This window comes from Hipposideros armiger, unplaced genomic scaffold (genome assembly GCF_001890085.2).
Source record: "Hipposideros armiger isolate ML-2016 unplaced genomic scaffold, ASM189008v1 scaffold_128, whole genome shotgun sequence".
NCBI lineage: Eukaryota > Metazoa > Chordata > Mammalia > Chiroptera > Hipposideridae > Hipposideros > Hipposideros armiger.
Window position 1 is genome coordinate 2,396,403 of NW_017731478.1, and position 23,622 is coordinate 2,420,024.

At 42.3% G+C, this 23,622-nt stretch overlaps 1 protein-coding gene across 1 annotated transcript in view; it reads left to right on the plus strand.

Annotated features, from left to right (window-relative positions):
- VPS33A (VPS33A core subunit of CORVET and HOPS complexes) overlaps positions 1 to 23,622 on the plus strand; it is a 25,356-nt gene extending 1,734 nt beyond the window's left edge. The window contains exons 2-13 of the mRNA XM_019648939.1: positions 964 to 1,029; positions 1,565 to 1,692; positions 2,600 to 2,786; positions 9,558 to 9,674; positions 10,790 to 10,964; positions 11,787 to 11,980; positions 13,138 to 13,264; positions 15,669 to 15,736; positions 16,408 to 16,545; positions 18,539 to 18,676; positions 20,977 to 21,145; positions 21,604 to 23,622. Coding sequence (XP_019504484.1) covers positions 964 to 1,029; positions 1,565 to 1,692; positions 2,600 to 2,786; positions 9,558 to 9,674; positions 10,790 to 10,964; positions 11,787 to 11,980; positions 13,138 to 13,264; positions 15,669 to 15,736; positions 16,408 to 16,545; positions 18,539 to 18,676; positions 20,977 to 21,145; positions 21,604 to 21,785 — 1,689 coding nt within the window. The 3' untranslated portion in view covers positions 21,786 to 23,622. The remainder of the gene's footprint in view (positions 1 to 963; positions 1,030 to 1,564; positions 1,693 to 2,599; positions 2,787 to 9,557; positions 9,675 to 10,789; positions 10,965 to 11,786; positions 11,981 to 13,137; positions 13,265 to 15,668; positions 15,737 to 16,407; positions 16,546 to 18,538; positions 18,677 to 20,976; positions 21,146 to 21,603) is intronic.

Consider the following 23,622-nt stretch of genomic DNA (forward strand, 5'->3'; position numbering starts at 1 on the left):
TGTAGAGGGCAGTGTCACTGGCCCTCATATGTGGGATCCGAACCGGGGCCCTGTGGCGTCCCAAGCCAGTTCTTAACCATCGTGCCACCCGGCCGGCCTGTATTACTTTTCGAAGTTGAATTGCGGTGGCAATGTGTAGTATGACGTTTGCTCAAAAGATGGCGTTAATCAAATGAATGCTAGCATCACCATGCGATAGGCAGGCCAGTCAAAGAAAATGGCGGAAGCACAGTTGTCGTTCTAGGAGCGCAAGGCCATTTTGAAGTGGTATTTGAAATTCAAGAATGTTGTGGAAATACAACAATGGAGGCATGAGTGTGCGACAGAACCTCCAACACGCCTAACAATGGCATGCATTCGTGATAAGTCTGAGACGCATGGTATTGTGTGTGATGTGCACAAGGGAAGATCTGGGAGGCCTTGCACAGCAGTAAGTCCTGCTGCTTCTGCTGTGATGTTGAAACAGTTTACGTGCTGCTACAGAAGTCTACCAAACAATGTTCGCCGTAATCAGAAGTGTCTGGACGATGATGGGAACCACTTGGAGCATCTCTTGTCATTGCAGAAGTCAAACGTGACTTGTAGTCATCTTTTGGTATTGGTATATATTGAGTATTACAATTTTAATACAGTTTCTTCCTTTCTTAAAACGTGTATATGTTTTTTTGGCACCCTCTGTGTATGTTCAAGCTAATAAAATGACGCAGATAAGCAACAAACTACAGTTCCTTTTCCTGTTGAGGACAATGATTAAGTCTTAATTTTCACGTGACCAACAGTAGCATCGCTTGGTGATGTTCTTTAGACCTGTAGGATAGGGGTGTGGTCCGAGCCTATTAAAATTTTGGTTAATTCAGAGTTTGAAGCAGATAATTCCCACTATGTATGACTGCTATTTTCTGTTGACATTGTTGAAATTCCTGATATTAACCATAATCAGAGACTGTTTCTCCCCTCTCCTAGGCAATAGTTTGGGATGAGTACCTCACAGGACCATTTGGCCTGATTGCGCAATACTCACTACTGAAGGTAAATGAGCTATTTGGGTTTTGTTCAGGGATTAAGAATTCAGTAGTTTAGCAATAATAGTAGGATTTTACATTTCTTCCTGAGTAATTGGCTTGCAAAGCTGTTTGGTCTTTATAAACACTGATACTAATTCGTGACTGACATTTTACTGGGTTGTCAGAAAAGTCATGACGTATTTTTGCAACGAAAAACAGAGAAAAAATACGTCATGACTTTTCCAACAACCCAATATATACAGTGGTTCTTTTGGCTTGTGATTCTATACTGCTTGTAACTCTAGGGGAATTATTAGCATTATGTTATGTGACCGTTACCTGGTGTCTCTGATAGTTCATTGTGTAAGAGTCATTTGAATTCAGATGCAATAGCAGCAACTTCATCCTAAAACTTAGCCTTTTATACATCTGGCTTTGGGGAGTCTAAACTTTGATAATTAAGCAGTAATGTGCATTTGATTGGGAGAGTTTATGACGTCTGAATCTGGATATGACAGGTAAAGATGGGTTTTTTGTTCACCTTTTGTGTGTTTTCCTAGGAACATGAAGTGGAAAAAATGTTCACACTTAAAAGAAGTCGTTTGCCAGCAGCGGATGTCAAGAATATTATTTTTTTTGTCAGACCCAGGCTAGAATTGATGGATATCATTGCTGAAAATGTGCTCAGGTATTTCTCAGAGCTTGTTTGGTCCAAAAGAGGTTGGTCCTTCAGGTGGTTTTAACGTACCGAACTCCTCATTGCAACCCCATTCTCTTGCCAGTGCATTGAAAGGCTGTCTTTTGGGAAATTTGGACAGGCGTCAAATTCTGTCAGAGGGGAAAATCGGAAACTTGTGAAGTTGTTCATTTTGTGTGTGTGTGTGTGTGTGTGTGTGTGTGTGTGTGTGTGTGTGTAGGGTGGGGGTCATCATATAACCCCATTCTTTCAGAAGAGCTAAATGTTTAGACCTGTATCAGTAGAAGGGACCCTGATTAAAAATAAAAACCACAAAAGAAAAGCCTAGTGGTTATTTTTTTCAATATACTGAGTATAGTGTGCTTGACTCTAATAAGCAAAATAAGTAAGAGCTGATTAAAATTTAACGTAGCATCCAATCTAAAGAGGAAGCTCTCCCAGCCCGGTCTGCACTCTGTGGGCTAAAAGCTGAAAAACAAATGGGCTATTTTGGGAAATCCACTGTCAAGGAGAGCAGAAGTGAGAGTTTAAGAAGATCTTTCATTTTAATGTAAGACTCTGTATCACTGCATTGGTTTGGTTTGAAGAACCATTTGTTTTCAGAAAGACACAGATATCCTGTTTCAATAAACCTGAGAGCTTTAATGCCTTGTAAATAGTTTAAGAGGAAGCTAGAAAATGCATCACAAAATAGCAGCTATGAATCAATGTGGCTTTCCTGCCAGGCAGAAAAAAAAAGAGAGCCAGAAAGCAACTGTAACAATATTTGTATATTTAGCTAGCATTTATTTAGTGCCTTCTGGGTACCAGGTGTAGAGCCAGGCTCTGGGAATAAAATAAGCAGATAGTCTGTGACTCGAAGAAGCTCATAAGCTGACAAATGTTACTTCTTTTGCAGTGAAGACAGACGTGGCCCAACAAGAGATTTCCACATTTTGTTTGTGCCACGACGGAGCTTATTGTGCGAACAGCGATTGAAGGATCTGGGTGTTCTGGGCTCCTTTATTCACAGGGAGGAGTATAGCCTAGATCTCATTCCATTTGACGGGGACCTCTTATCCATGGAATCGGAGGGTGCGTTCAAAGTAAGCCCGGCATTTTCTTTTTTAATGTCAGACTTGAACTTTTGCTAAATTTATGAGCATGGCACTGTCAATGGTATTGTTTTAATTTGCATTTCCTTGGTTATGTGAAGTTGAGCCTTTTCATATGTTTATTGCAACGTTTAAGATTTCTCTCTTCAGCAAATGGTAAATTGCTTGTTCATTGTCTTTGCCCATTTTTTTTCTTTTTGAGGAATTCTTTGTATATTCTGGATACTAATCATTGTGGGGTATAAAAGCTGCAAGTATCTTCTCCCAGTCTGTGGATTGCCTTTTAACTTTTATGATATTTTTTATCATGTAGACATCTCCCATTATAAATTATTTAAAATTTTTAATAATAGCTTCCTTGAGACATAATTCCCATACCAAAAATTCACCCTTCTAAAGTGTGCCACTCAGCAGTTTTTAGTATATTCACAGACTTGTGCAACTATCACCACTGTCTAATTTTGGAACATTTTTTTCATCCCCAAAAGAAACCCTCTACCTGTTAACAGTCACCTCCTGTCCCTCCCCCCGCAACCAACTGGCAGACACTAGTCTATGCCAGTTGCTCGGATCTGCCTATTGTGGAAATTTATCAATGAAATCATGAAATATGTGGTCTTTTGTGTCTGGCCTCTTTTTTATCATAATGTTTTCACGGTTCATCCACATTGTAGTGTGTTTCAGTACTTCGTTCCTTTTTATGGCTGAATAGTATTTCGTTGTTAATGATATCCAACATTTTGTTTATCATTCATCTGTGATGGACAACTGATGACTTTCCACTTTTTGGCTGTCATGATGCTGTGAACAGTCATACAAGGTTTTGTATGTACATATGTTTCCATTTCTCTTAGATATACCTAGGAGTGGAATTGCTGGGTCATATGGTTAAACTCTATGTTTAACCTTTTGAGGAACCCCCAAACTATTTTCCAGTGGCTGCACCACCATTTTATACTCCCACCAGTGCTATATGAGGGTTCCAGTCTTAGGTCCTCACCAACACTTGTTACTGTCTGTCTTTTTAAATTTCACCATCCTAGCAGGTATGAAATATTAGCTCACTGTGGTTTTTATTTGCGTTTCTGTAATGGCTAATGATATTCATCATCTTTTCATGTGCTTATTGGCCATTTCTAATGTCTTTGGAAGAAATGTCTATTCAGATCCACGGTGCACTTTTAAAATCAGGTTTTTATCTTTTAATTGTAAGAGTTTTAAGACTTCTTCATATATTCTGGAGGCAAGTCCCTTATCAGATATATGATTTGCAAATGTTTTCTCCCATTCTGTGGGTTCTTTTCACTTTATTAGTGAAAGTGATATCCTTCAATGTACCAATGTGTTTAATGTTGATGAAGTTCAAGTTACCTATTTTTTTCTCTTGTTGCTTTTGCTTTTGGTGTCATATCTAAGAAATCATTGCCTAATCCAAGGTCGAATTTATTCCTATATTTTCTTCAAAGAATTTTATGGTTTTAGTCCTACATTAAGTTTGACCCCACTTTGAGTTTCTTTTTATCTGATGAAGGTAGGGGTCCAACTTCATTCTTTTGCACACGACGTCCATCTGTTTCAGCACCATTTGCTAAAAGTCTATATTTCCCATATTGAATTGTCATGGTTCTCTTATCAAAAATCAATTTCCATAAATGTGTTTATTTCTGGTGTCTAATTCCTGTTCCATTGATCAATATGTCTATCTCATACCAGTACCACATTCTCTTGATTTCTGTAGCTTTGTAGTAAACTTTGAAATTGGGAGGTATAGGTCCTCCAACTTAGAATAGTTAAATATATCACTATTTTTCTTTCAGTTTGTACTTTTTGAGTCTTAATAAATCCTTCTCCACCCTGAAGACATAGAAAATCTTATACTTTTCTTTAGAATTTTTGAAGTTTTGCTTTTCATACTCAGGTCTTTAATCCAACTTGAATTGTGTAGTTGTGTGGAGTGTGTGGTGTAGGGTAGAGAGCTAATTTATTTTCCCCATATGGGTAGCCAGCTGTTTCGGCATTGTTTTTCCCCACTATGTTAAGCATGTTTATTAGAGAATGTGCACAGTTTTGTTCTCTAGTTCTAATAAGTGTTTTGCAAATATAATTTTATCTTTTTGGTTTTTTTTTAAATTGAGGAAACTGTGTGTTTTTCCAGGACCCATCAGCTCCAAGTCAAGTAGTTGTCTTCAATCTAGTTGTGGAGGGCGTAACTCAGTGGCCCATGTGGGAATCGAACTGGCAACCTTGGTGTTATGAGCACTGTGCTCTAACCACCTGAGCTAACTGGCCACTCCTGTGTATTATTTTTTTTTAAAAGATTTTATTGGGGAATGGGAACAGCACTGGGGAATCGGGGGAAGGGGAACAGACAGGTTGCTGTCCTTTTGTTCTTCAGTCTAGTTGTGGAGGACGTTGCTTCACTGGCCCATGTTGGTATTATCATTGCGCTCTTCCCGGGTGAGGCAGATTGGTTGTCGGCCTCTGGATGGCCACTCACGGTGGCTCTTGGCAGCTCACACCAGCCGCCGGCCGCTTATGCTGGCTGCCAGCCACACACGGTAGCCCATGGCAGCCCACTGCAGCAGGGGCTGCAGCCTACGCTGTAGCCGGCAACTCTCAGCAGTCTAGCTCCAGGTTGAGCTGTTGTTCACCATCTTAGCTGTAGAGGACAGTGTCACTGGCCCCTATATGGGATCTGAACTGGGGCCCTGCTGCTCAGAGCTGGTGTCCCAAGCCTGCTGTTAACCAACATGCCACTCAGCCGGCCCCTCCTACATATTTTTTAATTGACTATCTTTGTTTCAAAGAACCTTTTCTTGCATAAGAATATTACTTTATGTATTACTTATTTATATATTACTTATATATTGCTTTTTAAAATAATATATTGTTTACATATTAATATATATTAATAATTATTAATAAGGATAAATATATATTACTATATTACTTTATCATTAAAAATAATTTGAAAATGTTTTGTAAACACAATCTGTGCACATGGGAAATTGCTTTAAGTAAGAAAAGGCACAGAGTGAAAAGTCACTCTCCACCTAATTGTCAAATTGCCAGTTCCCCTGCAGAAGCAATCACTAATTCTTTTTAGTTTTTTGGAGACATGTTGTGCAGCTGCAACTCAGGGTATGTGTGATACCCTCCCACTTTTATACAAGTGGTAGCATCTACTATATAACTTTGGTATCGTGCTTTACTCTCTTAGTAATACATCTTAGTCATTTTCTACCACATATGAAAGTACTTCCTTATTCTGTATTGAAACTGCATAGTGTTCTGTATTTTGGATGTGCCATAATGTATTAAATCAGTTTCCTTTTAAAGGACATTTTATTGTTCCTCATCTTACTCTGTTAGAGGCAGTGCTACAGTGAGTAACCCTGAACACAGGTTACATTTGTCTTCTGACTTGGTTTATTGTAGTTTTTGCCGTGTATGTTTTCTTAATGTAATCACATTTACCTATAGTTCCTTTGATTTATGGGTTTGTGATCCTGACGCTGCTGGTCTAGAGACTAGAACTTCTGAGAATCAGTTGTGTCATACAAAAAATGATTTGAAACCTTTTCTTTAAAGAGTTAAGTTAGGACAGAACTCCGTGGCACCACCGATTAACTGTGTCACCAAGAGAGTTTTTTGGCACTTTTTTTTACCGTGTTCCCCACTGGTTTGCTTACACTAAATCTCATCCAGTGGGGTACAGATCCCCCATTCCCCCGGAACACCCACCATTTTATATAAAACATCTCAAACATACAGAAAAGTTGAAAGAATTGTATAGGGAACACCCACGTACCCATCACCTAGATTTCTGAAATCTGTATGTTGCTGCATTTGCTTTATCACTTATCTATAATGGTATACCCACACGTAATTAATTCACATCCGTGTAATTAATGTGAATTGGTAGCAGCTGGGGAAACTTGTGTTGGCATGACAGAACCTGTCCAGAGGAGAGGTTTCCAGTTTATTTAACCAGGGATTTGCAAAAGGACAGAATGACTTTCTGCAGAGAACCTCAAGCCGTGGGCTGTTGATGTTCACTCTGTTTAGAAATCAAGGATCTTGCCTGGATGGTAACGCTAAGGATTCTATCTAATGTTAAATTCAGCTGCGATTTCTGACGAAGTTGAGCTCGTTTTTCTTATTTATGTGATTTTAAACAGTGAGTGTGATTTAGCATTTCTTGGCATCAGAAGGCATCCTAGTTCTTTCTGTGCTTTTAGGATAAGATTATGATCACCTTCCATCATTCTGTACAAAATGTGGGAATTAGAGTTCCATGCAGTTTAATGCTGAGTAACAGTGCTAAATATATTGCGACCTTCATTTGTGTATATAAAAATCAGTATGTATAAAATCTATCTCCTTTGTAAAAACAAGTTAAAAAAATACTTTGCAAGGTATTCTATTATGTAGGCATGTGAGACTTTGAGGTTAAAAAAATACATGTATTTAAATATTAATGGGTATGAGTCTTTGGCCATTTCAAAACGTCCTCATGGCTTGAAATACCATGTGGAATTTCACAAGCGCTGAACAGAGTTGGGATGTTAATACAAATAATCACCCCACCGCCAATTATATTAGAGCAAAAAAATTCAACATCTTTTTTAAAAGATAGAATTAGGAAAGGAATGTCTTGGTAGTAATACAACTTTTTGAGTTAAAAAAAATATGAATGCTTTGTTTTAAGATTTTTTTGGGGGGGAGGGGGAATTGGGGGATGGGAACAGCGCTGGGGAATTGGGAGAAGGGGAACAGAAAAGTTGCTGTCCTTGTGTTCTTCAGTCTAGTTGTGGAGGACATTGCTTCACTGGCCCAAGTAGGCACCATCATTGCGCTCTTCCCAGGCAAGGCAGATCAGTCGCCGGCTTCTGGACAGCTGCTCACAGTGGCTGCTGGCCACTCACACTGGCTGCTGGCTACACACGGTAGCCCATGGCAACCTACTGCAGCAGGGGCTGCAGCCTAGGTGGTCGCCGGCAACTCATGGCAGCCCAGCTCCAGGTCGAGCTGTCGTTCAACATCTTAGCTGTAGAGGGCAGTGTCACTAGCCCTCATATGTGGGATCCGAACCGGGGCCCTCTGGCGTCCCAAGCCAGCTCTTAACCAACGCGCCACTTGGCCTGCCCATGAATGCTCTTTTGAAAGATGTTCCCTAATTTTTTTTTCTTGAATTTTTATCTTAGCTCTGCTCCGATCAGGAATTTCAAAGTAATTTTGACAAAAAGTACAACTTTAGACATTCTTGATTTTCATATTGAGTGAAATGTTAAAATACACCAGACTTGAAAGAGCCACCCTCTCTTTCTTAATCCCTCGTCCACTAGTGTCCCCTCCCTCCTGGCTGTTGAGGCTAGAGATACACGTGCGGGGTACAATGTACCATTTTGACTTATGAGTGGACGATAGTTGTAAAAAAATCCAAGCAAGTTCTAATAAAAGTTAATATTTATTAAGCACTTACTATATGTTTCAGGTGCTAGGATTAGATGTTTTATTTTCGTGTCTCTCATTTAACCCTTATGCTACGTGGAATATACTCCCTTCTATTGAATAAACTGAGGCACAAAGGGGTTATCTAACCGGCCCGGGGACCAGCTGGGAAGTGACACAGCTAGGGGGTCAGTTTGAGGCATCCTGAGTCCAGAACCCATGCACTTACCTACCCGTGTCAAAACTGATGGCTTCCCTCTCTCGCTTCTCAGCTGGTTTTGTGTGTACTTTTTTAGCCTTTTTCCGATGTGCAAAAAAAAAAAAAAAAGTATATTTTTGTATACTTTACAAAACACGCTTTATATATTTTATAAAGTAAAATATATTTTCTAAAAATGAGCTCATACTCTATTCAATTACCCCTTTTTCTTTCTCAAGACATTATGTCTTTCATTTGTTGTCAGGCTATAGGAAAAGCTGCCTCATGTTTGTAAAAACTTCAAAGTATTCTGTGGTCACCTGGGTCCGCCCGAGTGGCGCGTTGGTTAAGAGCTGGCTTGGGACACCAGCTCGGAGCAGCAGGGCCCTGGTTCGGATCCCACATGAGGGCCAGTGACACTGCCCTTTACAGCTAAGACGGTGAACAACATCTCAACCTGGAGTTGCACTGCCGTGAGTCACTGGTGACGGCGTTGGCTGCAGTGTGGCTGGCTGGCAGCTGGCGTGCGCTTTTGTGAGCTGCCGTGAGCAGCCGTCCAATGGCCGGCGAGCAACTCCCTCACCCGGGAAGAGCACAATGATAATACCAACATGGGCCAGTGAAGCGATGTCCTCCACAACTAGACTGAAGAACAAAAGGACAGCAACTTGTCTGTTCCCCTCCCCCAATTCCCCAATAAAGTCTTTTAAAAAAAAAAAAAAAGAATGTACACATCTATGGGTATTGGCATGTGGCCCTCCCAAAATGTCCTACCAAAGTTTGCACTCTCCACAGTGAACGAGAGAACCCATGCAAGCTCCACGCAAGTCTTTATTAATCAGTGGTTTACTCAAGAGCTGATAAACTACGAGCTGGCATGCCTGGTGAACACTTTTCTTCCAGAAGGTTCTGCCCCAGCAGAGTTGCTGCCACAGCTGCACCCTGTGGCCTAGTGTGCCGAAGCAGCTTTGTAAAATGGACTTGAGTCCCCCACTTCCCCCAGCAAAGTGGGAAATGACCGTCTTACCCACTGCTGAGTCCCAGTGTCAGACAGCCCCGGGCACCCAGGTGACCGTGACCTGACAGTAACCGACCCCTCCTCCCTGCAGGAGTGCTACCTGGAGAGCGACCAGACGAGCCTCTACCACGCAGCCAAGGGGCTTATGACCCTGCAGGCTCTGTACGGGACGATCCCCCAGATCTTTGGGAAAGGAGAGTGTGCCCGGGTAAGAAATGACGGGTGTCTGGTGGTGAGGGAAGGGGCCTCCTAGGACCCAAAAAGGGGGGAAGGAGTGGGAAGCTACTTAGAAGCAGGCTCTGTCAGTCCTTTTTATTTGGGAATTTGCCTTCTTGCTAAAATTGATTCGTAACCCCCAAATCGTTATTCAGCAAAAACCTTGAGTTGGCCCGCGCGTATGCTGGCAGCTGAGGCCGAACAAAGCGACGTTCCTCCTCCTGTTTCAGCCCCCACACTGTACGCAGCGGCCTTTCCCACCACTGTCCGGTGCCACGCACTTCTTAATGCCACACTTTTTGTGTTTTTGTGCTTTCTGTTGGTGATTTCACTGTTAAAATGGCCCCAAGCTTAGAGCTGAAGTGCTATTTAATGTCACAGCGCAGGAAGGCTAACACGTGTGTTAGAAAAGCTTCATTCAGGCATGAGCAACAGTGCTGTTGGCTGAGTTCAATGTTAGTGAATCAACAATATACAGAGGGCGCCAAAAAAATGGACACACATTTTAAGAAAGGAAAAAACTATTAAAATTGCAATACTCAATATATACCGATAACAAAAGATGAATACAAGTCACGTTTGACTTCTGCAATGACAAGAGGTGCTCAAAGTGGTTCCCATCAGCGTCCAGACACTTCTGATTACAGCGAACTACTGGTTGACGGAAGTGTCCACTTGTATATATTTTTTAGGCACCTCCAGTATATTAAAATGTCTTTAAACAGAAACACACATTAAGCAAGGTTACATATTGATCAGTTGATGAAGATTAAGACCCTCACCCCCTGGCTCCCCTGAGCGGTGGTTCAGCATTGGCTAATTCACGTTCATGGAGACTTGATAGAACAGAACCACCGCCAATAACAAAATAGATCGTATCTGATTTTATGTCTCATTGAGAGCTAGCGGCTGCCGATGGCTACGGTGTAAGTGTTGGAATGGGCGGCCAACAGCAAATGCTTTCTGTAGCTGCTTATTTCTTATCAAGCTCACTCTTCCAGTTTTTCTGTTGTTTTTTACTTTTTGATCGTCTTTCTGTTTTTAGCCGAATTTTAAAATCTGCTCATTCCCAGGAGGGCCCCACCTGATCCAATGTTTTGTTTCCAGCAAGTGGCCAATATGATGATCAGGATGAAGAGAGAGTTTACAGGAAGCCAAAATTCAATATTTCCTGTTTTTGATAACCTCCTGTTGCTCGATCGAAACGTGGATCTGTTAACGCCTCTTGCCACTCAGCTTACGTACGAAGGACTCATCGATGAAATTTATGGCATTCAAAACAGTAAGTAAAGTGCCATCTATTTTTACTAGTGGTAATCTGATAAAAATATCCAAAAGGTCATTTTTTTTTTACAAGGTACTTTCTTTGCATACAAGTCAGAGAATACTCGAAAAAATTAAGATACTGATTTTGACTTTCAGACACTAGGATTAAACAGCGTCCGAGCGAACTGTTGTTGTCGGTCACACAAGGGCTGGCCGGATGTGCAGTGTGCAGGGCTACGCTTGTATCCCATGAGCGGAAGCCAAGGGTACATACAGAGGCCATGGGTACACACAAGTGGCCCTGCAGTTTCGAGAATACAGATCCTCGTGGCTGGCAGTCGTCAGGAGAGCTTGTGGGGACATGTGGCCTTGGGACTGCATTTAGAAAAGGGGGTGCTGGCGAGGGGCAGGCAGCATAAGAAAAGCTGGGAATGATGAGGCGACCAGCTTGCTAAAGCAGAGAGCACAGCTAGGGACATCTCAGGGAAAGGAGGTTGGGGACACTACAGGAAGACAGAAGGCCTACAGGAGTTTAGGCTTGACACATCATTAGGTCAGAGGTCACAAATGTGTTTGGTTTGGTTTTGGGTCACATGATGTTTCCATGTTTCTGTCATCCTATAGAACCTGAGAAAGTTTTAATAATAGTTCTGGTTTATTTATGAACCAAGTATACTTGGATCATGGAAAAACCAACCCCTCAGTGCCACACACCTTTTTTTGATAAAGCCAGCTTACATGCTCTCCTGGGTGGGAAGATTCTGTCCGGTACCCGGGCACCTGATGGGTTCTTCCAGGAAGCACACACCGGTGACCGTTCCCTTGCACTGTGGTCCAGGTTATGTGAAATTACCTCCGGAGAAATTTGCATCCAAGAAACAGGGTGATGGCGGTAAGGATCTTCCCACAGAAGCCAAGAAGCTTCAGCTGAACTCTGCGGAGGAGCTGTACGCGGAGATCCGAGATAAGAACTTCAATGCTGTGGGCTCCGTGCTGAGCAAGAAAGCCAAGGTCATCTCGGCAGCGTTTGAGGTGAGGCGGTTCGGTTGCTACTCTGGTCACAGCCCAGACTGCCCCCCACGAGGAAGGAGAGTGAGAGCCACTGAACAGACGTCAGTGTGCTCGCATCTTTCTCATCCTCAGAAACTGCAGAGTCCCCTGGTAGAGGACCCAGGGGTTTCTGTTTAAACTTGTTCTCCAGACACTTAAGCGAAGGTATTGTGTTCAGTTTTTTTTCCCCTTTGTGGGGAGATGGGTGAGGGGAGCAGTATTTGCAACTTACAAGCTTTTGTCATAAACATTTGTTTTACCTTCTCCTTTTTAATTACTTCCTACCTCACTTAAGAGGAAGCCAGCTGTACTATAAATAAAAGATCCTCTCTAATAGAACTTGCACTTTGGGGTGAAAGCTCCAAGTTTGGCCAGCATGCCAGTGGCAGGGGAGCCCTGCAGACGTGGTGGGTGATAATGAGAGTGAAATGCCCAGCGCCTGGGGCTTTTCAGTTGGCAGTTTCATCATCACCTTCCTGCCTCCTCTTGCCCAGTTCCTGCTTTATTCTTGGTTAAGCTCGTTTCTAAAACGTTGATGATGGGCTCTGAATACCTAGACCTTAGAAACATAAATCGGGAGAATTTTTGAAAACTAAGTTTTCACCAAGTGTGTATTTCCAGCTTTCTTAGGAATTATATTCGTTAGTTGATTTTCATATTTCTGAAGTTCCTTTCAGTTTAAATGATTAAATCTTGAGAAAAAATATTTCCTCATCGCTGAGCGAGGTTCCCTTTGTTCACAGACAATATTCAAGATTGAGGTTCAGCAGTAAGAATGGATTTTTTTTCTTTTTTAGGGGAAACTTTTTGCTGTTTGTTTCCCTTAACATAATTTTTTTGTTTTCGTGTTGCACTCAGAAATGTTTGTGGTTTACATAATACTGCCTCTCACCCCCCCAAGTACTCAGATGCCCATAAAATACCACAATATGACCTGGTGCCTGGGAGGAGAAAATTTTAGGCACTGGCTCTCTATAGAAGTACAAATGTGTTGGAACTGGCTTTGCCCTGATGTATTCATGTGCCATTCTGTCATCCACATTAATGTAAATCAGACGTCCCCTGAACAATACAAAGAAAAGAGCTCTTAACCAGAAGTCTCTTCCCTGCTTTATGGTCCTGCTGCTCCTCCGTTTCAGGAAAGGCATAATGCCAAGACCGTGGGGGAGATCAAGCAGTTCGTTTCCCAGCTGCCCCACATGCAGGCAGCGAGGGGTTCACTTGCCAACCACACCTCCATTGCAGAGTTAATCAAGGATGTCACTAGTGAGTATCCTGCGGGGCGGTGACATTCGTCTGCGCCGACTGGGGTACACAGTGGCTGCCATCATGGTGCCAGGCCAAGCTACTTCCTTGGGGAAGTCAGCTTTTGTAATATGGTACAAGATTCTCAGTGATAATTAAGTGTACGCGTGTGCATCGTTAAAAGTGTTCCATGGGTGGTTAACTCGTTTCTTTTACTATTACAATAATGTAATCACATGATAAAGTATTTGGAATATCGATAAAAAAGTTCTTCCAAAGTTTGCCACCATCACGTGAGGGGGTTCATTGTTTAGCTTTTTTGTTTCCTATTATTAACTCTCCGTCGGGCACAACTGATCTTACGGATTCAATGCACATGTTGACTAGCGAAAAATAACTCTCTAAGTAATCCACAAAAGGAAAGGTTTATTTGGGAAAAGAAAAAGAAGCAATACCACCACCACAGTGCAAGAAAGCACACCTCCTACACGGAGCTTCTACCAGCAGCCCACATGTAGGCAAAAAGACCCCGGTTCCAAGATGGCTAATCCCTTTATTATGATCCTGCCCCCAGAAATTACCATAAGGATAAACAGGAAGTCAGGATTATAGAGTTAACAAGGGGCCCAGCTCCACCCATGGTCCTCCCAACTCTATGGTTAAGTATCTTAAGATGCCATTTCACTTTATCACACACAAATTTCAGCTATCTTAACAGTTACCTGTTAGATACAAATTAAAATTTCATTCTGAATAAATAATAAGCATGCTTACACGTTATTTTCATTCATTTTCAATTTAAATAAATAGGCCTTTTCGAGCTTCCTTTGCTCTGCCTGCTCCAAACTCTTCGGAGTGTACTTTCTTTTCTAATAATGGCCCTTGAGCCATTCTCTACTGCTAGGGCCCGCTTCTGCTTCTTTGAAATGTATTTTTACTTCTAATAAACTCCTTTTCTGCAGTTTAACCTCTCTGTTCTGTGTCTCCATTCTTCAGTTCCATGAGTCCATAACCCCGACACGAGAAATATCCTACATCACTACACCACCAGGTGCCTGTTCCAAGTCTGAATGTCACCTGCATTCCTGACCAACTGACTATAATCAGAGGTTCCCATGACCCCCTCCTTGGGTTCAATTAATTTGTTAGAATGTCTCATAGAACTCAGAGAAATGTGTTACTTATATAACTCAGGAACAGCCTGATGAAAGAGAACCATAGGGCAAGGCATGGGAAAAGTTCTTTGAGTCTCTGTGCCTTCACAGAGCACACCACTCCCCAAATTTCCACCTGCTCACCAATCAGGAGGTTCTCTGAACCCAGTCCTTTTGGGCTTTTATGGAGGTTTCATTACATAAGTATGATTGATTAAATCATTGGCTATTGCCAATTGAGTCAACTTCCAGTCCATTTCTCCTCCCCAGAGGTGGAAGGTGAGGCTAATCACAAGGTTGGTTCTGGCAACTAGCCCTCCCCATCTCTGTCCCTCAGGCTTTGTCCAAAAGTCACCTCATTAACATAACAAAAGATACTTTATTGCTTTCATCACTTAGGAAATTCCAAGTTTTAGGAGCTCCGTGCCAGAAAGTGGACATAGACCAAACATGTTTTTTTTTTATTAATATTAAACACAATATGGCATCCTTATTTGTTTTGATAATTTAAAAGAAAAATGAGCCAGAAACACTACAAAGCATTTACTACTTTAAAATTTCCAAAAAAAAATAATAATAATAAATAAATAAAGTCATACACGCATCTAGTAGATGCATTGCACCCGAACTCGTAACTTTTTCATTGCGCCCGATGGAGGGTTAAGGATTAATTAATTAAAGCAATGTGATTTTTCTGTTTTTCCCTTGAAAACTTTCTGCCTAATTGGCATAGAGAGCTGAGTATTTCAAAACATGCTAAGCGTTTTGAAAGAGCTCGGAAGGAGTATATTAAGCTGAAGGCACGTTTATTCATTAACACCCAGGCTGTAAAGGCTGACGAGAGTGTTTGGTGCCTGTATCATGACGTATACTGTGAATCCTAAACACAGCAGGGCTGGGAAAGGGAGGTCTTTGTTTTCCCATTAATAGAAATCGATTGAAACTGAATTGAGCCTGACGATGAAAGGAAACTGCTCTGGGGAGATTAGCTTTCACTGATATGAGGCAAAATTCTTGAGATCTGTATTTGAGACCTAAGGACAGTGAAGGGGTACAGGGGTCGACTATATCTAGATGTAATTTAGGAGTACAGGGTTTTAGGGTTTTCCATGCTTTTGGAAGATTCTTGTCAGGTGACAATGCCAGCCTTTGCTTCCTTGCTTTTGGGCATGTCTTGTTTCTTAATCGTGCTCTGTGTATAAAAACACACTGCTCAAATAAATGAGCCTTTATTTAATTTCTCAGTTGCAAATGTCCTAATTGTATTTTAGCTTCTGAAGACTTCTTTGATAAATTAACAGTGGAGCAGGAGTTTATGTCCGGAATAGACACTGATAAGGTACGTGAACAATAAAACTTCTAACAAATGACTGATAATTTATCAAACATAAGATTATGGTTAGGAAAGCAATTGCTTCAACTCCAGTGTCTTGCTTAAGTGTTTTTAAGAGCAAATGCAAAATGTGACAATACAGATTATACCAAGCAACAGATATTTAACATTACTCTGGGGGTGGGATGGGGGGGCACTTTCTATGATGCACAGAGAGGTGAGACCTGGTCCCTGAAATCAGAGATCTTTAAGGGCTGTAATAGATAAATCGGATATTTGCTTTTGGGGAGAACTGGCCATATAACTCCTTTACATATCCACCTCTATTAATACATCTAAAGTTACTCACTTTATGAAAATTTCCATCTTCTAAAAAAATTCCTGTGATTGACACGTTGTTGCTTTACTGAGATCGACTAGGTCTCACATGCCTCCCGGGAGGTTGTCCCTAGTGACAGATGAGCCCAGACGGGCATCTGGATTGCCTGCCGAGTGTCCCCTCCCGCCTCCCGATCCCAATGACTGGTGTGTTTGCGGGGGTGTGCGTGGCAGGGGCTGGAGGGGGCTTAGGGAAAGTGAAAAAGGAAAGAGCCATTCTCCCACACATCTTTATTTGACTCTGACTCTGTCAAGTCCTTTACGTCCTAAAGCTGGTATACGTCTATCTTTGTATCCAGGTCAACAGTTACATTGAGGATTGTATTGCCCAAAAGCATCCGCTGATCAAGGTGCTAAGACTCATTTGCCTCCAATCCGTGTGCAATAGTGGACTCAAGCAAAAAGTTTTGGATTATTACAAAAGAGAAATTCTCCAGGTCAGTATATTTTTCAATTACTGATTTGCCAAAGGAGAAAAACATCTTTTAAAAAAGTACTTCCCAAATCTGCTATTTTGGTATATTGTTTCTACTGTGTTTTAAATTTTTTAACTCCTAGAGGGATTGTCCTTGGTGTTGATCATAGTATACTGTGCACAATAATAACAATAGTTAATGTTTATTGAGCATTTACTAGGCACCAGGTTCTATTGCGAGAGCTTTATGTGTATTCATTTGTCTAATCCTCACAACAGCCCTGTGAGTCATCCCCATTTTATGGGTGACAAAACTGAGGCACAGAGTAGTTCTGTAACCTCCCCAAGGTCACCCAGCTACTATGTGGCAGAACAAGCGCTAAAATCCAGGCAACAGGGGTCAAGTGCCCATGCTCTTAACCAGACAGTATTCGATGTGGGAAGGGAAATTTTCTCAAATTCCTGATAATGATTCCTTACTTAAATTAAGCCTGTATCACTGTATAATAAGGAAAAGCCCACCATTATTTTTAAAATGCCTCCCTCTCTTTGTAGATGTCTCGGGCAGTATTTATTTGCTATTACCAGTGACAGTTAAGTACATTATTGTTAAAACTAAGTGCTCATTCTTTTTTTTTTGGTTTTTGTCTTTTTAAAAATTACACAAATAGCACATGCATCCTTATTATAAAATACGGACGTATCTGGACCAAAATGTGAACGTCCCTACGCCGCCGTGCCCCATCCCCACACCCTCCCCAGATAGGACCAATGTCAGCAGTTTGGTTTGTGTACTTCCAGGCTCCCTTCTTGCATTTATACACAAAGAATGTTTATAGAGTGCGGGGCGAGGCTGGCTGACGCAGGTCCCAGCTCCATCACTGTCAGCCGTGTGGCCTCGGGCATGTTATGTAACGTCTCTGTAAAATGGAGATAATCAGGATAGCTCTACCTCGTGGGGTTATAATAAGGGTGACTGAGTTAATGTGTGTGAAGTGCTTAGAACACAACAGTGCTCCACACATAGAAAGTATTATATTATCTAAGTGCTGGCTGTTATTATTATTTACCACTAATAACTTTTTAACAGAAATAAGATCCTATGATGCAGTGTTCTATTGTATTTTTTTCATCCTTAAGACTATATCTAGGGGTGGCCGGTTAGCTCAGGTGGTTAGAGCACAGTGCTCATAACACCAAGGTTGCAGGTTCGATCCCCACATGGGTCATGGAGCTGCGCCCTCCACAACTAGATTGAAACAACTGCTTGACTTGGAGCTGATGGGTCCTGGAAAAACACACTGTTCCCCAATAAAAAATTTTAAAAAAGAATATATGCAGAAGATCTTTCTTCTCAGGATATATAGATCTGCCTCATTGTTTTAAATAGCTAATTATATCCCATATAAATACACACTACACAATTGACCCTTAAACAATGCAGGTATTGACAATCTTCATAATAACTTTTGACTCCTCCAAAACTTAACTACTCATAGCCTACTGTTGACCAGAAGCCTTACTAATAACATAAACAGCCAATTAACACATATTTTGTATGTTCTATGTGCTGTATGCTGTATTCTTACCATAAAGCAAGCTAGAGAAAAGAAAATGTTATTAAGAAAATCAGAAGGAAGAGAAATACATTTACAGTACTGTACATATTTACTGAAAAAAAAATCCACGTATAAGTGGACCCGCACAGTTCAAACTCGTGTGGTTCAAGGGTCCACTGCAATCGATTTGATGCTCACTTGAGTTGGGTCCATAAATTCTGACTGTAAAGTCAACATTTTAAAGCCCTCTCGAGGAGCTGGGTTAATCGTGATGGCTAAGCAGTCTTAGGGCAGGTTTCTCCCTCTGTCCGGCCCCTGTGCCCATGGACAGTCATTACCTCACTCTGGTAATGTGCCCTGCAGCACAGAGCGAATTGATTCAGTGGAAGTGCTCATTTTTGAAAGTCGCAGAAACCCTTCTCTTGATCTGACATCCAGGCCACACTTCTCTTGCAGACGTATGGCTATGAGCACATCTTGACCTTACACAACCTGGAGAAGGTCGGCCTGCTGAAACCACAGACGGGGGGCAGAAACAATTACCCAACGATCCGGAAAACGCTACGCCTCTGGATGGATGATGTAAATGAACAAGTAAGACACGCTCCTCACTTCAGCTCGGCTTAGTTACTGGGTAACGGTTTACTGTGACACCATATCCACTCCACCCACACACCCGCCTCACTTTCTAAAACCAATTCTCTAAGGTTTTTGAAAAATGCACGCATGTGTTGCATCTCTCGGAATTGCAGCGGGAAACTGGGTGCTCTCACATTGGGTCATTTGAGGACAGTCATAAAGATAGGGGTGGGGGGCCCAGTGAGAGGCAGTGCCCTGGGGAACCTTCACCAGCTGAGGCTTAAGGCAAGGAGAGGGATCTGTGCCAGAAACCCATTCCAGACCTGGAGAAAAGAGCTGTAGGGAGAGACCGTCTGACAAGACGAGGGATGAGAGGCCTCTGGGGGAGGGACACAGCCAGCGTCCAGCAGTGTCACAGAGAGGGAGCTAGGGCAAGAAACACTGACCTCACGCTGCTGCCCACGCCCATTTCCATCTGGGGCCTCCCATTGGCCAAATCCAAACGGGGGGCTCGGGAGCTGCTGGTCTGGAGCCTACAGTCCGCCTCCTGGGCTCAGAGCGGCAAGCAGGAGGGTGGAGAGGACCTGGAAGGTACTCAGCCCACGGGGTAGAACAGTCAGCCCATGGGAAAGGGAGGCAAACAGTGAAAAGGAGGTTCCTTCCATCATTAACCCCAGTGTCCCTCAGAGGTGATCGCTGTAACCCATTTTTTAATCTATCCTTCCAGAAAGAGTCTATGTATACACAAACGTTTTTACATAAATGGCGCATATTCTATACCGTTGGTCTCCAAAGCATGGCGTACCTCGCTTTGCAGTTACTGTTTATTCCAGTCTTTCTAAATTTCTTTTTCGGTTTTTTATAAGGGACTTTGTTAAGCTGCCTCTTGCAACAAAAGCTAATAATTAAACAGTCTTCTCTATCAATGGCAAAATTGGATTATTTCTCCCCGATTGGAATATAGATACTCTTCATTTCTGTGGTGTACAATGTAAATGACACATTAGTTCGACTCTCTTCACTGTTCTGACCTGCTCCCGCCGCCCCACCCACCACTTAGCACTGTGTCTTAAAGACCCTTCCTTGTAATGGTTACAGAGTGGTTTTGCAGATCTACCTTATTTTATGATTTAACAGATTTCTGTTGCTAGAAGTTCAGGTTGTTTTCGGTCTTGCTGGTACATACGATGTTGCAGGTAATGCGTTTGTGCTTTGGTCCCTCCTCCCCTGGTGTGCCAGCCCCTCTGTAGCATAAATGCGTACGGGATAATTGCTGGGTTCAAAGGTCATGTACATCTTACTCAGTTAGAGAGTGCCACATTACGCTCCAAGAAGTGTCTTGCCAAACCAAGTAGTAATTTTTCACCTTCGGTATCCAGAGATGCTTTGAGTGGCTTTTCAAGATGTTAGTCAGGAGGGAACCTCTGGACCATACCTACTGCGAGGTGAGCATGTGTTAGTAGGCAGTGGGCCCTGGGAATCTGAAGCCATCGCCACAGAAAAGTCAATGGCACAGGATAAAGAGCATTCTCAGAATCAGACGGTGGGCATTCCAGCAAATGGGCATCACTCTGGAGGGACCACAGTTATTGCGAAGGGCCCCAGAGCACCCTGCAGAGGGACTTCAATCACATCAGCGTAGAACTCAGGCTCCTTGGGTTGACAAATGGTAAAGAAATGGAAAGGAACTGGCTCTAGTCACATACAGAACATAGTCAGGGGCGTTACCGTGGGCTTCCGTGTGTGCACACTTCCCCATCAATGTCCTTACTCAGAAGAATGATTCTCTTGTGAAAATTCGAAATTTCTTGGGTGTTAAATATATCCACAGGGTTCGGATGCGGTCAGGTGTTGCTTGTTCAGTATCTCAAGCCCAGAAAGATGAGTTAATTCTTGAAGGAAATGATATTGAACTTGTATCAAATTCAGCTGCTTTGATTCAGCAAGCCACAACAGTTACAAACAAGAATATCAAAATTTTTGGGTGGTATCTGCGTTTCTGAAAAAAGGACAGTTCAGAAGGCTGATAAATAAGATCTAAGTTGTCCAGCTACAGAAACACCAAGATGTCCCATGATTCCTCAGACTTATTTGTGATATTTTAAAGATGCAATAAAAGTTTATTTCAGGGTGGGGAACATGAACCTCTGGCTGCTAAGAACAGAGCCCAGGTAGAGTGGATGCGGGGGGGGGATGTTGTTTGTGTTTCTGCCTTCAAAGACAAATCAAATAACTTTGGATTGCCCAAAAGGCCACCGTTAGGTGGCTCTGCGTCTCTGTACGTACAGGCTCTTTTCCCTTTAACTATTGAACAGAATCCCACGGACATATCCTATGTGTACAGCGGCTACGCCCCTCTTAGCGTGAGGCTGGCCCAGCTCCTTTCCCGGCCCGGCTGGCGGAGCATCGAGGAAGTTCTCCGCATGCTCCCAGGGCCCCACTTTGAAGAACGACAGCCATTGCCCACGGGACTGCAAAAGAAACGTGAGTCTACATCCAGGATCCACAGATAATTGTGTACTGTTAGTGTGATTTTCATGTATTATGCAGTGGCTTTGTAGAATACATTTGTAAAGTATTAGGAGTCAGGGTCCAGTATACCTCTTTTGTTAGTTGCTAATGTATATTGTAAACGTTAGAACCTATGATTCCCTCAGGGGTAGCAGCTTTCAGCCTCCGAGCTGAGGATCTTGGTAGTTAGAAAAAACATCTGAGATCAAAATCATGTTTGGGGGGTGAGGGGTGTAGAAAGAAAGAACAACAACAAAAAAAATTTTTAAAAGAAAAAAAACCCGTGTTCCTGAGTTTCAAATGAACTGTCTGACCAAGACACATTTGACTTGTTTTTTTCTTATGAACAATGCAGTTTTTTTTTCTTAAAGGATTGGAAAGAGAAGCTCCAATATTAAGTAAGTTTTAATTCTGAAATGTTTAAATTTTAGGTCAACCGGGAGAAAACCGAGTCACCCTGATATTTTTCCTCGGGGGTGTAACCTTTGCTGAAATTGCCGCCCTGCGCTTTCTCTCCCAGTTGGAAGATGGAGGTACAGAATATGTCATCGCCACCACTAAACTAATAAACGGGGCCAGCTGGCTAGAGTCTCTGATGGAAAAACCTCTTTAGGGCATTCAAAGTGGACTTAACACGCTGACTGCAGAATAAATTGCCCTTTTTTGAAGAAGTTGCTGGAAGGAAGTACAACCCCAAAGAGGAATAACATAGGAATACAGAATTTACTTTGGGGTCAGCTTCTTAAATTATGCTGTTTTCTCTTTTCTGCTTTTGTGTTCCGAATTTCTTGAAGAAAGAAGAATCGGAGAGAATCGACCTGGGTAAAGAAAACACCAGTTTTTAGTGTTCTAAGCTCAGGATTTTCATTGCCATCTCTGGAAATATTTTAAGGATAGTGGGGATGAATTAACGTACAGCAGCACGAATGGGGCCAGTTCTTAAAGAAAGCAAGCAGGGACCAAGCAGGTACAAATGAAAATAAAAGTGAACAGTTCAACCCCTGATAAGTAGAGCTGAATTTCTTGAAGGCGCATCATGCCGAGCTAGGGCAGTGGGCATGTCTTGGGGGCTACAGCTTCATGATCATGGAGTTGACATTTCTTTTTCCTGCAGAGTATGGCTCATTATAGTCAGTGTCACCAATCTCTCTCTTACCTGATCATTAAGGCAAGTTTTGATTCCTTCTGCTTTTGATTTCTGTGCTTCTGTAAAGCAAGAGGTCAGGGGGAGCGCCTTTCCCCCAAAACAAAGTTTATGATTGGTCTGATCAGCTAAATCTGTGTGAGTCTCCTACTTAACCATGGCTTTTTCACATGGAGGAAGATAATAATTGGGGAGCAGCTTCCTGAGAATTTAACCATCCAAAGACACTTTCTTAGTTCACGTGTTATTACCTCCAAGACATTACAATGGTGGATGCCTCCACTGAGGTTTCCACTTTCTTCCCTGCCCATCATGGGCCCAATCCAGCTGGTCTCACTGTGAGCAGTGGCAAGTTTGCTTCTTCAGCATCTTGCAACTCCGTCTCCAAAGTAACCATCACATGTGCTTCTCTAGCAGCCTGCGTCCACTCCATACTCAGCTACATGCGCTTGTTTTGCTTGAAAACACCTGGCTCTATTTCAGTCCCTAATCTGGTGACCTTGGCCTCCTCTGGCACAGCTTGTCAGTGATCCTGGAGGCCAGTGGCCACAGCTGCCACTCTTCCTGCAAGAGACTGCTAGGCTGTGGGAGAGGGATGGGGTGTGGGTGGAGATGTTGGAAATCTCCCACCTGTTCCATCCCAGCATCTGGAGGAGTTAAGATCGAGAAAGGGTCCAAATTGATGGCTTCACAGCCCCTGTGTCCAAGTCTCCAGCAAAATTAGCTGGTCCCCCTCTTTACTGGGGGACCAAAGTCAGCATACGTGTTTTTCCTCACTACTTTTCATTAGTGGAGTTCTGTTAGGCATACTGCATGTTATAAAGTGAAAGAGAAATTCTGTATTAAAAAAAGAAAATGTCTTCAAGAATGAGGGATAGAAGAGATATTTAAAAGATTTGCTTCTCATGGATTTAATTTGGCCTTGGCATTCAGTATTTGGAAATGGTCTTAACGAAAACCATTCCTGTTGTAGAAAATCCTTTTTCAGATCCTTGTTATCCCAGGGAGATTAGTTTAAACCTTCCAGCCCCAGCAGTTGTCAGCGTCAGCCGCCTTAGAGAATGAAATGCACCTTGTCCCTCAGTGTTTTTGGCTCATGGGATTCAATTCAAGTCCAGTCAAGTCTCCTTGGCTGGGGTTTTTGTCCTATGAACAGATCCTCAGTTGTGTCTCATGTGTCTACATTCACTCTATACTTGACTGCTCAGAGCATAGCTAGGTCAGCTGCTAAAAATGCATTTCGCAGAAGGCTTAAAAACATCAATTGCTTCATTTGTATGCAAATAGAAAGTGGTGGATAATTATA